Source organism: Styela clava, chromosome 10 (genome assembly GCF_964204865.1).
Source record: "Styela clava chromosome 10, kaStyClav1.hap1.2, whole genome shotgun sequence".
In the NCBI taxonomy this organism is placed as follows: Eukaryota; Metazoa; Chordata; class Ascidiacea; order Stolidobranchia; family Styelidae; genus Styela; species Styela clava.
The window spans coordinates 13,305,042-13,320,754 of NC_135259.1; the positions used below are offsets into that span (position 1 = coordinate 13,305,042).

Consider the following 15,713-nt stretch of genomic DNA (forward strand, 5'->3'; position numbering starts at 1 on the left):
AAATCGCAACGAACGCGAACGCGGAAACGCCACAAAGTACGCAAATTTTTAATTTTTGTGACGTCATCCAAGCGACAACAACATTCTTAAACCACTAACAAATTTCAAAGCAATTGGCCCAGTAGGGAAAGAGAAAAGCTATTTCTTAAAACATCAACATAAAAACAAAATGGATACATAGCTCCATTTTGTGTCCAAGAGGTTACCATATACGTGGTTTGTCTCCATCTGGAACAGTAAAACATAGCCTGGGTTTTTGAATCTAATTAGTTTTCCTCATACGAATCCTGTTCAAGTTGCCTTTTTAAATACAAACGCAAAGATCCCGAACACCCAGTTCCATTTCACGACTGTGATTTGTTAATAATAACTCTTTTCTATTTTTACAGTGTTGCATATTGTAGGATTATATTCTGTCATGGAGAATAAAAATGTCCCCTCACAAATTTGGAGTATGTTTATCACTAGTGTTGTCTTATCAAGTAAGTGCCGCATCGATTTACATTATATAATATATTGTGTATCCTACTTTATGCTTCAAATATTGCTATTTTTTGTTTTCTGTACATAAAATATGTACAAAATGGGAGATTTATTGGAAGAAAACAACATACCACTCAAATTAAATATAAGTAAATTTTTTGAGTTGGTAATCTAAGGATTACACATAAATACTCAGTCACAAACCGATACACTACTGTCAAATCTGGTGGAAATCCTAATTTCAAAATTCTAATTCTAGACATTAATTTTCTAGATTTATTTCATGTCGCAACAACCAATGTGATGTACAAAACCAAAACGGTGAGTTTTCTGTTTTAAAAAAAATTGCATGAAAAAGTAAGAAAATTTGACAAAACCCTATTTTTTTCGAACAAGTTACTAGTTTTTGAGCTTTGAACATGAGAATAAACTTTATATTCCTGATCGTCAGAAATTACTTCGATGCTATTTTCATTTCAACTCATAGAATATTACTCAAAATCTATTCAAAATAACGGTGACAATCTACTGGCATTTCATGGTAAAATGTTTACTCCTAGGAGGCTGGTAACTTACTTCAATATCGTTCTGGTGATATTTTACTTGCCGGTTTGATGCGTGTACACAGACGAGGTAACGAAGCCTGCTCTAAAATACAAGAAGATGGAATCCAAGCTGTTGAAACAATGAATATGATCATTGATCAGGTCGGATTTTTATCGAATATTACAATTCTAACGTCTTAAGTGATTTTCATGTTAATACTATCTATATTCATATTTGTGGGACGAGGTACAAAAAATAAATACCAATTATGTAGGAAGATAAACTCATGTTTTCGAATCAGTTTGCATATGTAGACTATATTATGCTGCCTACACGATTCCGTTATAGGACGCGAAGTGAACTCATGGATTGTTTTGCTACACCTTCCATAAACACTTACCTATGGCAATCGGTTTGATAATTTGAACATAGGGTTGAAATTTGACCAACATTACATTGAGATTTGACTTTCGTGTCCAGTATATTTGAGCTTTACTATTTCGTTTGTACATTTGGCCCTTTTGGACATAATTATGAATGCCTGACGATATTGCTATATATTTACTCCGATGAATTCAATATACTAACTTGAAACTCACGAGGAAATACTTTAATGGCTTACTAATATTGAGTCTGAATAACGTATGGCTTACGTGCGCATATCAAGCAGTTGACGTGTTATATTTACCAGGAAGATGTAGCGTATAAAATTGTTCTTAAATTACTCAGCTTCTGTTTATTTGCTTAAAATAATTTTTGACAAACAAAAACTCAATTTCCGGTAGCTTAATATATACCGTCAATATTATTATCCCATAATAGTCTAATTAACCGAGACGCCTCGTAGTTAATAATTCGCAAGAGTTTCGCGAAAACATGTGGTATTTTTCTTATATAAGAAGGAATATCTATAACACATATCGCAATGGAATTGATGATTATATAAGTGGGTTCTGGGTGGCAAAAATGTTCTGTGAAGACAATTTGTATATAGACCATTTTTTAGTTGTTAGATTGTAATCAAACACACAAGATGCGAAAGATACTGAAATCTCTTTACTTGACTCGTAGGTGCTTTAGTCCTACTTCACAATCACAGAAAGTAATTTTACGGTTTTACCAAGATTGTATTCGGCCTTCGGGCTTGGGTTGGATTCAGTTTTCAAAAATGGGGCCAATTCACCACTCAAGTGTGATTTAGGATGTTATTATTCTACATTGAAACTAGCTAACGTAATTTACATTTTGTCGAACCCATAGTATTTCAAAAAGATAATTCTTTACAATTATTACGGAAGTATCGTGTATCACTGTCACTCGTGTGCGGTCATGTCCGCATATCAGCTATAAAAATGGGTAACCAGTCATGCGCAGTCACTCGTTCCGATCACAATATTGCCATATGCAGTTTGGCTATATACAATAATAGATTTTACGATAGCCTGGAATAAAAATAACAACACAATTGTTTATAGTGATTGAATTACTTCCTTCGTTAAAAATAGATTCAAGTCACCCACCGCTATGATACAGAATAATGCTCTCAGTCTCGGTTTAGATATTCACGTGCGTCACTTGTAAGTCACGTTTATATCTTTGAACGAATTCCAAGCATTTACAAACAAAATTTACCATACTCAAATTAAATTATTTATCTATATTTTGAATCGAATCGAAGGGACAAGTGGTAGAATTTGTCTAGTCTAGACTTACTCACTTTTAAAAAATCCTATGTTAGAAAGTATAGCACTTTCGTAACCAAACTTAAAATTTTTTCATTGGCATGATATTTTTACAATTTGAAAGCAATACCTTTACTCATCTTGAACGGAAGTTGTCTTGAAAGTTTGGGATTGATAATCAAGTTGTAATGAGCAAGCAGTAAAGCAACAGCAAAACTCGAAATGAACCTAATGCACAAGACAAAACTGTCTACCAAAAATGATCTTGTGTTAAAACGGTGATCACAATGCTACTAAGTTCAAATTGCTTGTTTGTGCAATTTTCTGCGCCTTTAGTAAATACCATACATGCAGTAGTGGGATTCAGCCGGTTCGCACCGGTTCTATAGAACCGTCTCACGGAATTTTATAGGATCAGCGAACCAGTTAGCATTACTGAAAAAAACATGATTTTTTTGTGACAGATCCGGCTGAAAATATGACATTTGTGTGATGGATCCGGCTGACAAAAAATTTAAATCCCACCACTGCATACATGTATTGTACTTGAGTCACACAAGTTAAATTCGCATGAATGGTACTTTTAAGTCTTCAATCTATTTGTGCCAATGCAATTATTATATCATAATGTCACGGGTCGGTTGTATTCCAAACTTGAGAGTACTTTTCTCGCACAGAAACTGTACGTTAATTATGCTTCGGTCATCGGTATTCTTGGTTGATTTTTGAATTCGAGAAAAAGGATAAAAGCTTTCAAAATTGCGCGTGATCCATCAAACTAACTGTTGAAACTGTTTTTTCTTGTCATAATATTATGATGAAGCGAGTTTGCAGCCGGCTAAAGTAAACTTATACCATCGTTTCAACTATTGGAAACTCGAGAATTGGTTAAGCGGTAACATTTTCAGATTTCTCCAGTCCCAGATTAGTACAATCTACGATTTCAATTGCGCAGCCCCAATTTGAAGCAACAATAATGAAGCTTGAATTTATCGAATTATCGTGAATATTTGTCGAAATAAAGATAATATGTCAAAACGTGATCAATAAAACATAATGTATTATGTAATTCACGCAGTCGATCTGCAGCGTTCAGAATCATTTGTCGTTCATAACATGTCAAATTACTGTAAGAAATGAGTGATAACGAAAAAAAATCGTTTCAATGGCAGATCAATAATAAATTTCCATTTGAAAATAGATAAAAATGATATTTATAGCAAAAATATTAGAGGAGTCAATTTGGACAGATTGTTGCTTCCCACCATATAAATGCCAAGTGTGACGCATCGTGATAAGGGAGGGCAACCTTGATTACCTTGTGTGGTTTCGTAAGTTCGCGAGATGAACTCCTCGTCGCCGTAGCGTGGTTCACGTAACTGATGGACGGTTACGACTTCCTCCACCATCAAGTTCAAGTATCCAAAGCAAATAACTGTCTAACTAATCCCATACCCGGCGTGGACTAATAACCGGACAAGATGCCCTGGTTCGCCTCATGATGAGGCCTTCTTATCGCCTTTTCTATCACTCGGGATAAATACATAAATTCTATCCTAGCTAAAATAATGCAAGTTTGACTTGAAAATGCATTATTGATACATCGACCCAGGGCTTCTGACAAACAAAGACAGACAGTCTAAACAAAAAGCTCCATAGATAAATATTTAACGTTGTTCCAGAAGTCAATCATTCATTGCAATTAAAATTACGTGTTCTGTGTGACTATAGTAGAACAAACTGTCAATGCAGTTATAACCTAAAAGGGTGTTGGAAGTGTACAGCTTTAAAATCATGCTACCTTATTCAGGCTATCATTTATATCATGTCAGAAAAAGGAATTTTCAGATGCCTCAAAGTGTTTTTATTCGAAATTGTTTATTCGGCAAAAATTTAAACATACATTGAATTAATTTCAACGAAATGTATATTCGCAACAATTATACGACATTTTCCGACTTTTTTTATTTCAATTTTGCTGGAATTAAAATCTATCTGTCTTTTATGTATATTTGTCTTTTCTCTATACGTCATCTAAAATATGTACAAGTAAGCAGTTTTTAAATATATATTTCGCATTGTAATTAGTATTGAAAAATTCTTTTCTCGTATGCAGGTTAACAGAAACACAAAAATTCTGCCCAAGATTAGACTTGGTACGATTATGGTTGATACATGTGACGTGGACAGTCATGCATTGAAACGGGTGAGTTGTTGCATGTAACCGGTCACCAATCAGACATTTTCTATTAGTCAGATTAATCATTGAAGTACGTGTTATTTCGTGCAAATAAAATATGTCTTGCAACTATGTTCCTGGAAGTGCGACAGGACATGTTTTATAGGGTTGGCATTTGTCACGACATAAAATTTGTTTGTATTTTTATGAACAATAGTATTCAATGACATATATTCATCCATACTTGTTTGTAGTAACAATCAGAAACGATCGCTCACATTTTTTATACTTTTTATATGAATTTACATTATAATATCATTTACTCATATAGAGTTCCGTTCAATACACACATCACGTATCTGTCCGTTCCTTCTTGAATTTAAGATAAATTACGTTTTTATGTTAAATTCTCATAATATGCAGTAGTGCAATTAGATTATAGCCAACAAATGTAATACTATATATATATTTTCGTACAATAACTATCAAACACAGCGTGTATGAAGATCGTTTTGCTAACTTCCTATTATTGAGGTTGTTTGAAAAAGTGTTCTTTCCGCATCCAATGTATCGCTAAATTTCAAATTTTCGTTACCTTTGTTTATAGCCGCTATAGAAGACTATCGGTACTCGATATTTCACCAAAGATTTGCTTTTTTACTTCAAATAATGGAAACACTTTTTATAAAATATGGCAATACGTTATTTTATAACGCTAGTTCGCCGATCTTAGTTTCATTTTCGATTTCCAGAATGCATTCATAAACGACGAGACGTCACAATTAGATTACAGATCACTAAATCGGTTCCATTACATTTGAACCCACGTACATTTGAACCCATGACAATTGCACCTGTATGCTATTGCACCTATGGAATTTTTTTTGTTTCACGGATAGTTAAACCCATACTAACCCTAACCCATGGGTTTTAGCACCCGCATATAGATTGAACCCGTGGATATACGCATGGGTTCAAAGGTTCATGGGTTCAAATGTACGGTCACCCACTAAATCAAATATATAAACACCATTATTTGTCTTCTTCGACACACATGTAAATAACTGATATTTACTGATTTTTTTTTAATGAAGGTTGTTGTAGATATTTTACCGTTATTATGGAATGTCAGCATACAGTCCACAAGTAGCTCTGAAGAGCGACCACAAGTGGCAACATCGTTAATTGCAGGTTAGACAATTAATAATGAACTTGTCAAAGCGAAATAATAAGTTCAAATAAGCTGTATTTTAATATGCCGTCATTCTCAACAAAATTTAAATGATTAGTTGAACCCTAGCAGGTGAAAACTCCACTTGTAAATTTTGCACAGCTTTTACTTTTTCCCAGCTATTTTTCACTCTATAATTTCATCTTTTATTAGGTGTTGTTGGATCTGCTTCTAGTGCGGTATCCATACAAGTCGCAAATTTATTACAAGTGTTCCAAATACCACAGGTAAGTCAAAATCAATCAAAATGAGATCAAAATACCAGAAAATTATAATTTACTCATCTGTCTTTTTTGATGTACGTAACTTTTATTCAAGGATATCGTTGAAAGCGAAATAATAAACGTTTTAGTTCAGTGGAATGAGTGTTTTTCAAAATAAAATTTTCCAAATATATATTTTAAAGTGATACGATTTTTCATGCCTCGTTGGTTGTAATTTGTACATGTCGATGCGTTAGATTTTCCACTTGAAATAATAGTAACCGCAATAATAGGTTATCCTAAGCTCAAAACGCCATTTAAATATTCTCATTGAAGTTAAATAAGCGAACACCAAATAATTATAGTTTACATCATGTCGAATGAATTATTTACGGTTTCAATTGGAACTACTTCAACTCAATCTTATGTCTTAAAAAGAATTGTTTAACATGGGCATGAAATTTGAAAATTTGAATACATGACTCATTTATTACTCAGTTTGTATTGGTACAACATGTAAAACCAATATTATTTTTGTGATCACACAGGTTAGCTACTGGTCTACAAGTCCTGATTTAAGCAACAAAGCAAGATATAAATATTTTTTTCGAACTGTTCCGTCTGATACAAATCAGGTACTTTTTGATATTGAATTTTGAATTATTTTTTCGCCATAAATTTTGTTTATTACTTTGAAAATTTTTGTAAATAAAAATAACTGAAGATATTTTTAACAGCGAATATGCTAATTATAACGATATGTTTGAGTCATAAAATGTGTAATATCACGTTCATTACTGCATAGGGCTCCCCATGTTGACATTACAGCTAAAAATATCGGTTTCAGAGATTGGTGTGTCTATTAATATCATCTACAGCCTCCAACGTTTGTAAGTTGTAAAATACTGTGCATTGTGATAAGTATTATAATACGTATAGACTACACGGTGTCCTGTCGTCCAGAAAATAACCTAGTCTTACAAAAACTTACATATATTTCACGGACATATAATCGACAACATTATATGTCGAAGATTGATTAATGATATTAAACAGTAAATATATCAAGGCAATCTATTGATTTTTAATAAAGCACAAACTTCGCTAAATATATTGGAAGAAACAATGTAATTTGAACCCTTATAGATCGTAAACCTATTAAATCTGTACTAAATTTTCTGTAATGTTGGCCACAAAATTGGGTCAGACAAATTTCAAAATTAAATGCATAATATCAATATTATTTAGCTTAATCAATGAACATAAATTGTGCTATATATTGAATAACAGTTTATCATACCATTCATAAGGCATACCCAATTACCAACAGAGTCGTTCATAGAGCTTTAATTCGACTCAATATACAACATAGGTCATTTTCAAATTTCCTAAATATATAATTCGATATTTTTTTTACAAAGTAGAGGCACACATTACAAAGTTAGAAATATAATTTTATGAAATACTACGACGACTCATAAGTTCAATTTGCGTCCAAAAATTGACTCTTCCATCTTCGATAACTTGATGCAAAAATATCAAAACTATCTTCATTACAGGCTAAAGCAATGATTGCCGTTGCAAAACAACTTGGATGGAATTATATATCGGTCGTTTATGAAGACGACTTTTATGGTGTACGAGGATATACCGGTAAGTATACAAATATGTACCGGTAAGTATACAAAATATGAACAAAATATAAATTCAAATTTAAGCTGTTTGTTTGCATTTATGAATATGATAATCGTAGTAATGCGAATGACTGGCAACATGTAAAAATGCGTGGGTAAAAAACAAACAAAATATCCCAATTTTTGAATCTATTTCTGTGCAGGAAAAATATCCTATTTTTTAAATTCTAGCATTAATTTTAGAATCTCAAAACAGGAAACTGTAACATTGACAGCTTGTTTTCTGTGATTTCGTCACAGTGAAACAGCTGTCACTTTGAAACAATTTATTTCCTGAGATTGTAGTAAAATTGCTGAAATATCAAGCAAAATATATTTGCATTTTATGCTCGTGGGCAGGTCTCATATTATTTAAATACTATCTTCAAACTCATGTTACCTCAAAAATTGCTGACTAAATATGTGATATCATTTTCTATTTACCAGAGGTGAAGGAAACGGCTGAAAAGGAAAATATTTGTATTGCTATATCTCAGCCTGTCCCACGCAATCCAACGAAGGCGGATTTTAAAAATATCGTGAAAAATTTGATAAGCAAAGTATCACGTGGTAAGCGTAGTTGCTACAAAATTTTCAAAATTTTTTTGTGAAAAGTACAATAAAGTAAATAAAACATACATTTTTTTGGCGCGCCAGAAGTGTGTGTACCAAGTGTGTAGGTAACTAAGATTGTTTGCCTACTTTAATCAAGTTGTGTAAAGGGACTGAAGCCCATGGCAGGGGGTATATTCACTTTGATAACACAAACAGTCCGCGAATTCGTTATGGAACTACAATAAGGAAAATATGAATAATATTAGGGCCTAACCCTAACCTAGTACACATAATACGGAAGGACCTGTTTTTTGTTTTGTTTATATGATATACCGTTTTAAGTTTTATTAAATTTCTACTCAAATTTGAACTCCACAGAGAATTTATTCAAACCTGATACAATAGTCATATACGTCACTCACAGATTACTAAAAAATTACACGAGATTATTATATGTTTTAAATAGTAATAAAGATGTATCGTTTCTTTACGTCAGTTGACAACCCGTATGGAAGGAAACCCTTGGTGAACCTTGAACATAATCGACACCAGGGTTTCTCGTCGGTTTTCGAGTTCCATACATGTATATGTACCCCTATTAGGAATAGAACAGGAATCAAAGAAGTAAATATCACACATATATCGTACATTGTTTAACTCCCAAGCCTTTTTACTTTCGAAATTTCAGCTATCATTGTCTTCACAAAACGTAACGATGCGTCAGAGCTCATGATTGCTGCTCAGGAATTCGGAGGGGTGGCGAATGAATTTATATGGATTGGTTCGGACGGATGGAGTGGTCAGTTACCTATGTCAGAAAATGATGAATTTAATGAAGATATACTCGACGGTAATGAATTTTTTATTACTCTTCCGAAATACTTTTTCTGAAAATTTCTTTTGTGCAATGCCTGATGTTTTACAGGCTCGATCGGATTTACACCCAAAACAAGCCATCTAAAAGGTTTTGACGAATATTTTACCAATATTACACTCAGCCAGAACAAAGGAAATTTCCGCAATCCATGGTTTGCCGAATACATAAGTGAGAAAAATGGATGTTCACTTAAATCAGGTTTGTTTATGTGTCAAAAATTAGTTCCTTTTCAGAAAAATATTATTGCAACGGACTAAATTTCAATTCTTATCGCATTAGATATTTTAATTCTTAATACGGTCGAGTTATTTTCAAAGTAAATACTTGACATGATTCACACCATTGTTTGTTTGTTTTATGTGGGGGAGAGGAGTCTGATAAAATCGGAATCGGTAATCGGATATGATATTAGATTACAAATGTTTTAAATTATCATATTATTTTCATGTTTTAGTTTCTGATCTGCGTATATGCACTCCAGGCGAAAGTGTAAATCGATCTGGATTCGTTCATATGACAAAAATGGAGGTATGTTAGGCTTCGCGAAAACTTTCCTAGCAAAAATATTAATATTTGTAATTGGTTAAATATTACTTTTTACTTCCAGAGTGTAGCAAATGCTGTTTATTCATTTGTTTATGCGTTGGATCAATACCACAAAGATAAGTGCGGAGGTAAACCAGGCTTATGCAAGGCTATGTCAAAACTTTCTGGAACTAATCTGCTGGCGACCGGTCTTTATGATTATCTGAGGAATCTCACTTTTAAAGGTTAGCATGACATATTCTGATGTTTTTATCTATATAAACACATAGCACATGCTGTTTAGAGTGTTTAAATTGTCACCGATATAAAAGTTGATTTCTTTAGTTCAACTAAGGGTAATTTCTCACAAAATATGCATACTCCAAAGGAGATCAACTCCTTTTGAGTTGAGAAAATTCAATGAATTCATTATTGATGGAATAGTTAGAAACCGACTTTGATATGCATGGCAGCAAAACAAAAAAAATAATCAAAGTCAATTGTGGAATGAGTAAAGCATTCGTTCCTACCAACTTTGTTTATGTTTTTCAGGATTTAATGGCAACATGGTTGAGTTCGATGAACAGCAGGATGGTCCAGCAGTTTACAATATTTTAAATTACAAAAGGAAAGAGCGAACTAGACTTGGATCGAAATTGGAGAAATGGGTGCAAGCGGGAGTTTTCAAATTAGGAAGTAAGTCACTGTTTTTCGTCTGTCTATAATTAGAAATATTATCAAATAAAATTTCTGTTATTAAAAAAAGAATGAATTAGTAGTTTGAATCGGTTATTTTATGATCGGTAAAATTCGAACTACATCTTCTATTTTAGATGTTTCCTGGAATGAGGAATTAGCGTCAAAAATTTACACCACTGAATCAGTCTGTGCAAAACCTTGTGAAGTTGGGGAAGCAAGAATAGAAGGAACGGAGGTACGAGTTTCAGAAAAGGGAAAATATTTAGTGTAATGATAAGGATCCTATACCCCATTCATTATATTTGGTGGACTGCTGATGACCGCTCTAATTTCCTTCATTTCAGATTTGTTGCTGGCACTGCCAAAAATGCAGAAAAGATGAATATGTATCGGAAAACGGAACAGCATGTCTCAAGTGCATGTTAGGAACAAAGCCAAATGAAGACACAACGTCATGTGTTCCTCTCCCAATAAGGTACGGTGATTATAACAGGATCATGAAATTTAATATCGATTGACCGATTAGTCCCATAGAAAAACGATCTTTTCTAACAACAAATGTCACCCAATAAAAAAAAACAATCCCATATGTACATTTCATTTCCAATAACAACTATTACCGCAGCCATCAGCGTTAGCTTAGAAGCCGGGATTGTTGAGAGGATGTCGGACTAACCCGTCGTAAGGCCACAAAAGCCAAATATCAAATCATTGTTCCCGTGAATAACAATAAAAATTCAACCTTTTAGACAAAATATCGGTCCCTGTACATTAGGGAAACAAGTAAATAATAAAGGTATATATTAGTTTTCCGGAAATTCCTTTTATATTGATGTACTGAAAACTTCGAATCGCGGAATTATCGGTTGCAATCCAGTTGTAGAGCAAAGCCATTTTACCACAACAACAACAACAACAGAAACAATCGTTTAGAAAAACAGCCCATTGGTTCATTTGTGTCCAACTATCATATTTTTAATATCATAATCAATTGTTTTTAGCGAAGTATCGTACGAAAGCATTTATGGAATTGCTTGCATATGTGTTGGAGCGGTTGGACTGGTGTTGACACTGATTGTAACCGCTATCTACATAGTGTATCGTGAAACGGCCATTGTGAAAGCATCAGGCAGGGTAAGACTAAACCAAACGTGAGAAAATTAATAAATTTTATTGGCGTGGAAAAATTTTCAAATTTTTTTCATTTTCAGGAACTATGCTTTTTCGTGCTTGTCGGTGTGTTTCTTACATTTTTAAACTTTTTGTCGTTGACTGCTTCTCCTACGATTACAACTTGCGTCGTTTCCAGGGTATTGCTTGCAATGGGACCAACTTGTATGTATGCAGGACTTCTTACAAAAACGCTGAGAGTTGTGATTATCTTCCAGTCCAAAGCAATTCTCTCTCAAAGGGTGGGTTTATAAATACTGTAGTTGGAATGTTCAGCCTCCGTTTCAAAGGATTTTATCCCACGTAGACAATTTAGCTCACAAGACGGATCCTGAATGGCCTCCTCTTCAAACTTATTTTAACTATTTAACACACTATTCTAGCATACATTTCCTAATTTGTACTCGTGTTCAGAAAACGGTAATAAACATTTACTGCACATTTTCAGCAGATGTAGTAAAATATAGAAAGTAGTTGCCAGACTTTAAAACTAGGGATTTGTTGTTACTGTGACAGAATTCTATATAGAACACTAGCGGAATTAGAATTCCCTTGTTACAGTATTAGATACAGTTGCATCAGACTAAAATCTATTGTTTTATGACAGAAAATCCAATCATGCAGTAATTTAAGTTTTTAAAAAATTACATCAATTACATTTTTTCTCAGGTGAAGATGTTCATAAGACCGTGGCCTCAAATTTTATGGACAACTGGTCTTGTGTTGCTTCAAACTGTTGTACTTGTGGCATGGTTTATCATCAGTAAACCCTCTGTTGAGATCTTGTATCCAACGCCTGAGATAGCGTTTTATGCATGCGAACACCTAGTGGATATTCCTATTCTTATTGGTCTAATATATCCTTTTTTACTCATCATTATATGCACTGTATTTGCAACTGTAAACAGAAATGTGCCGACTGGGTTCAACGAAACACAATATATAGGTAAATTTTTTGCTTGCTATGACTGGATTTATACTTTAAAAGCAGGGATGGACCAGGTGCCTTGATTGGCGGGCCATGTAAGTGTGACGTAAAAAGTTACATTCTATGAACAATATCTACAAGGTCATGAAAAAAAAGTGGAAAACAATAAGCCTCGTGCGTCGTGCCAAAACTTAATGTAATCGCAATCTCAACCAATTCCTCGAGCTATTTTTTGGTATTCCTGAAGTATGCGTACCAAGATGGCGGACACCGGAACGTAGTACGTGTACCAGGTCAGGGTTAGGCCATAATTTAGATACAAATACTACCCGAGTCACTTGGCTAGTCCCCGAACTCGAAATATAACTAAATTAAGGAAAATTGGAATAAAATTATAACCTAACCTGGTACACATACTACCTTCCGGTGTTCGCCATCTTGGTGCGCATACTTCAGAAGTACCATTTTCAGCTAAAACATCAAAATTTGGTTATATTTTGGTTGTGGCAGAAATTTTTATTTTGTAATATCGGCGTGCTCAGACTAAATCCTTAACAAATCAGTATTCTCATAAATGGACTATATCATTTCATGGAATATTTACGAAGAATGTTTCTTCAAAAACTTTACTTGACAAACAACAAACTGTTTTATAGGTTTTTCAATGTATACAACATGTGTCATTTGGCTTGCATTTCTACCAATCTTCATTACAAATAGCTCAGATCTAGCACAAAGAGTGAGTAAAGTATCTATTCTTTGTATGTATTTCTTTATTGGACACGCATCGTACACATGGATCAAATAGGTAAATTTTTGTTGTGGTTGTTTGGGTGACATTTGTTGTTGGGAAGAATCGTTTTACTTCATAATTATTGCACTAAACGTTTTTCAATTTCCATACTTGAGGATGGTTAAAGTCACCAAAAATATTTTACTTTAAATTATTTCCTAAATTTTCAATGGGGGTCGTTATTTGCCTCCCAATTTTGCTATTTCTACGAATATTGCGCCCCCAGGTGGCATTACATTAGACAAGTACGATAGCGATGGACTATATTTGCAACAAATGATATTGTGGGCGCAAAGGCTACCTGTACTGCGGTTAATCTGCAAACATATATTATATTCATTTATCAAAAATTGCTCTGTCGTTTAACAATTTTTTTTCTTTTTCTAGATAATGACTACATCAGTATGCTTGAGTCTAAGCGCAGCTACAGTTCTCATATGCTTGTTCGGACCTCGTTGCTTTACGATACTGTTCTATCCCGAGCAAAACACACAGCAATCAGTTATGTCTGGAAGGTAAGGATAATTTAAATCGTGCTTTCACAACTTTTGACCACATACTTCAAGTGACTTACTTTCATTTTCCATTTTGCAGCGTTGACAAAGGTGGTGTTCCTGGCTCAGCTCCGGCTTTATCTTCCCTCAAAGAACGGTCTAGTAAGTAACAACTATTCATAAAATCAAACGTTATTTCTGGTTGATAAACTTGATACTAAAATGTTTTCTACGTTTCAAATCAACAGAAACTGCGAACACCAGCACAAATAATAATAAAACGACTACACCAAAAAATGATCACGAAAAAAATCATGTATCAGGGGAAATGAAGAACGGCTACTCAATGTCAGAATCAACCGGAAAATCGCCTAATGGTTATTATAATGGAGCGCTGGACGTTTGTTCCGAAACAGATTCTCCGGTCTATAAAGCAGGGTATCTTCCTGAATCGTTAGAGGCGCAAATTTCAGGTGGCGAAGACACGAGATTTTAAGCAATTTAGAATGCAAGATGTGAATGAATCTTTTAGCGGACAAATGAAATTATGTAACGTTAAATTACTTCAACCAAAGGATATGTGATCTTTTAATCCTCATCTACCAAAGAAAAAGACATAAATACCTAAGTTTTTATGCAAATTTTAACTTTCGTTTGTTGCCTGTAAATCTCAATCTTAATACGTACTGCATTAACAATTTTTCTATTCTCTTTTTTTATTATTTTGTTCCGATGCGTCATTGAAATTATACATGATTGGTGAAATGAGCCATTCTAATATTCAATATTTCATGTAGAAGATGTTAATTTGACGTTTGATACCATTTAAGTAGTTGATAATCGAACTTTGGATTGTTTCCATTTTATATCGACAATCGATATCAGTTCAATATTAGTAATTGATTTTGTTCGTTTAATTTTTATCTCTATCTATTTTTAATTGTTCAGAAGTTTCTTATTATCATGTGTGATGTCAATTCTATGCAGATTTGCTAAAGAGTAATTATTTGTGCTTTTATCATTGTAAATCAAATATAAAATTATTGTTTAAAACTTTCTTCTATTTTTTATTCATAATTGGGCGACAATAACTGATTTAGAACGTTAGGAAAAACTGTTGCTATCCGTTTTGAAAATGTCGTACAACTTTGCACTAAAATTATGACATTGGGGGAAAAAAAATAAAACAGACCTGTAGATACACTGCGACTGATTCGAACACCAGGCAAGTTTCAGAAAATGTTGTCTCGCATTTTTATTTTAAAGATCTTTTAAGGGACTTTGAAAATTCGTTTTATCAAGGAAGGTTTCCAACTGTCCTCTCATCCGTCCACTTGAAGGGTTCCCTCGATTTTAAAACAAATTTTTATGCCAAATGTTTTTTTCTCGTATAAACTTAAAATATGTGGATTTAGAATCTCAAACTGAAATGTCTTCGGCATACGAGAAAATTCAGCTCGCAAAAGAAGCTTACCGAAAATATCTATTTCTACGATGAATAGTAAATTTTAGCTTTTTTCAAAATTTCACATTTGAACATTATAACTATACAACGCAACTGTGAGAGAATATGCGGACTTTGATAAATTAGCACCAACGTTTTTGTCCATAAAATTCATAATATAACGTAATATTTATATTTAATTAGAATAACAAATTACTTTTCAGAATATTT

General features: G+C 33.5%; 1 protein-coding gene across 1 annotated transcript; it reads left to right on the forward strand.

Annotated features, from left to right (window-relative positions):
• Positions 1-389: 389 nt before the first annotated feature.
• Positions 390-15,174, forward strand: LOC120337612 (metabotropic glutamate receptor 4-like). Its single transcript, XM_039405460.2, has 23 exons — positions 390-482; positions 758-804; positions 1,044-1,190; positions 4,828-4,917; positions 5,985-6,081; positions 6,275-6,348; positions 6,873-6,959; positions 7,884-7,977; positions 8,445-8,567; positions 9,241-9,402; positions 9,478-9,627; positions 9,884-9,957; positions 10,037-10,199; positions 10,507-10,650; positions 10,788-10,888; positions 10,998-11,128; positions 11,655-11,787; positions 11,865-12,065; positions 12,493-12,769; positions 13,408-13,490; positions 13,932-14,059; positions 14,139-14,200; positions 14,287-15,174. The coding sequence occupies exons 1-23, from the start codon at positions 419-421 to the stop codon at positions 14,532-14,534; spliced, it is 2,880 nt and encodes a 959-aa protein (XP_039261394.2). The 5' UTR covers positions 390-418; the 3' UTR covers positions 14,535-15,174.
• The last annotated feature ends 539 nt before the right edge of the window (positions 15,175-15,713 follow it).

Bases quoted from the DNA above. Each gene is read 5' to 3' on its own strand.
- LOC120337612 (XM_039405460.2), top strand. From the start codon at position 419: ATGGAGAATAAAAATGTCCCCTCACAAATTTGGAGTATGTTTATCACT. The intron at 4,918-5,984 runs GTGAGTTGTTGC...TTTTTAATGAAG, and splicing joins ACAGTCATGCATTGAAACGG to GTTGTTGTAGATATTTTACC. The intron at 11,788-11,864 runs GTAAGACTAAAC...TTTCATTTTCAG, and splicing joins TTGTGAAAGCATCAGGCAGG to GAACTATGCTTTTTCGTGCT.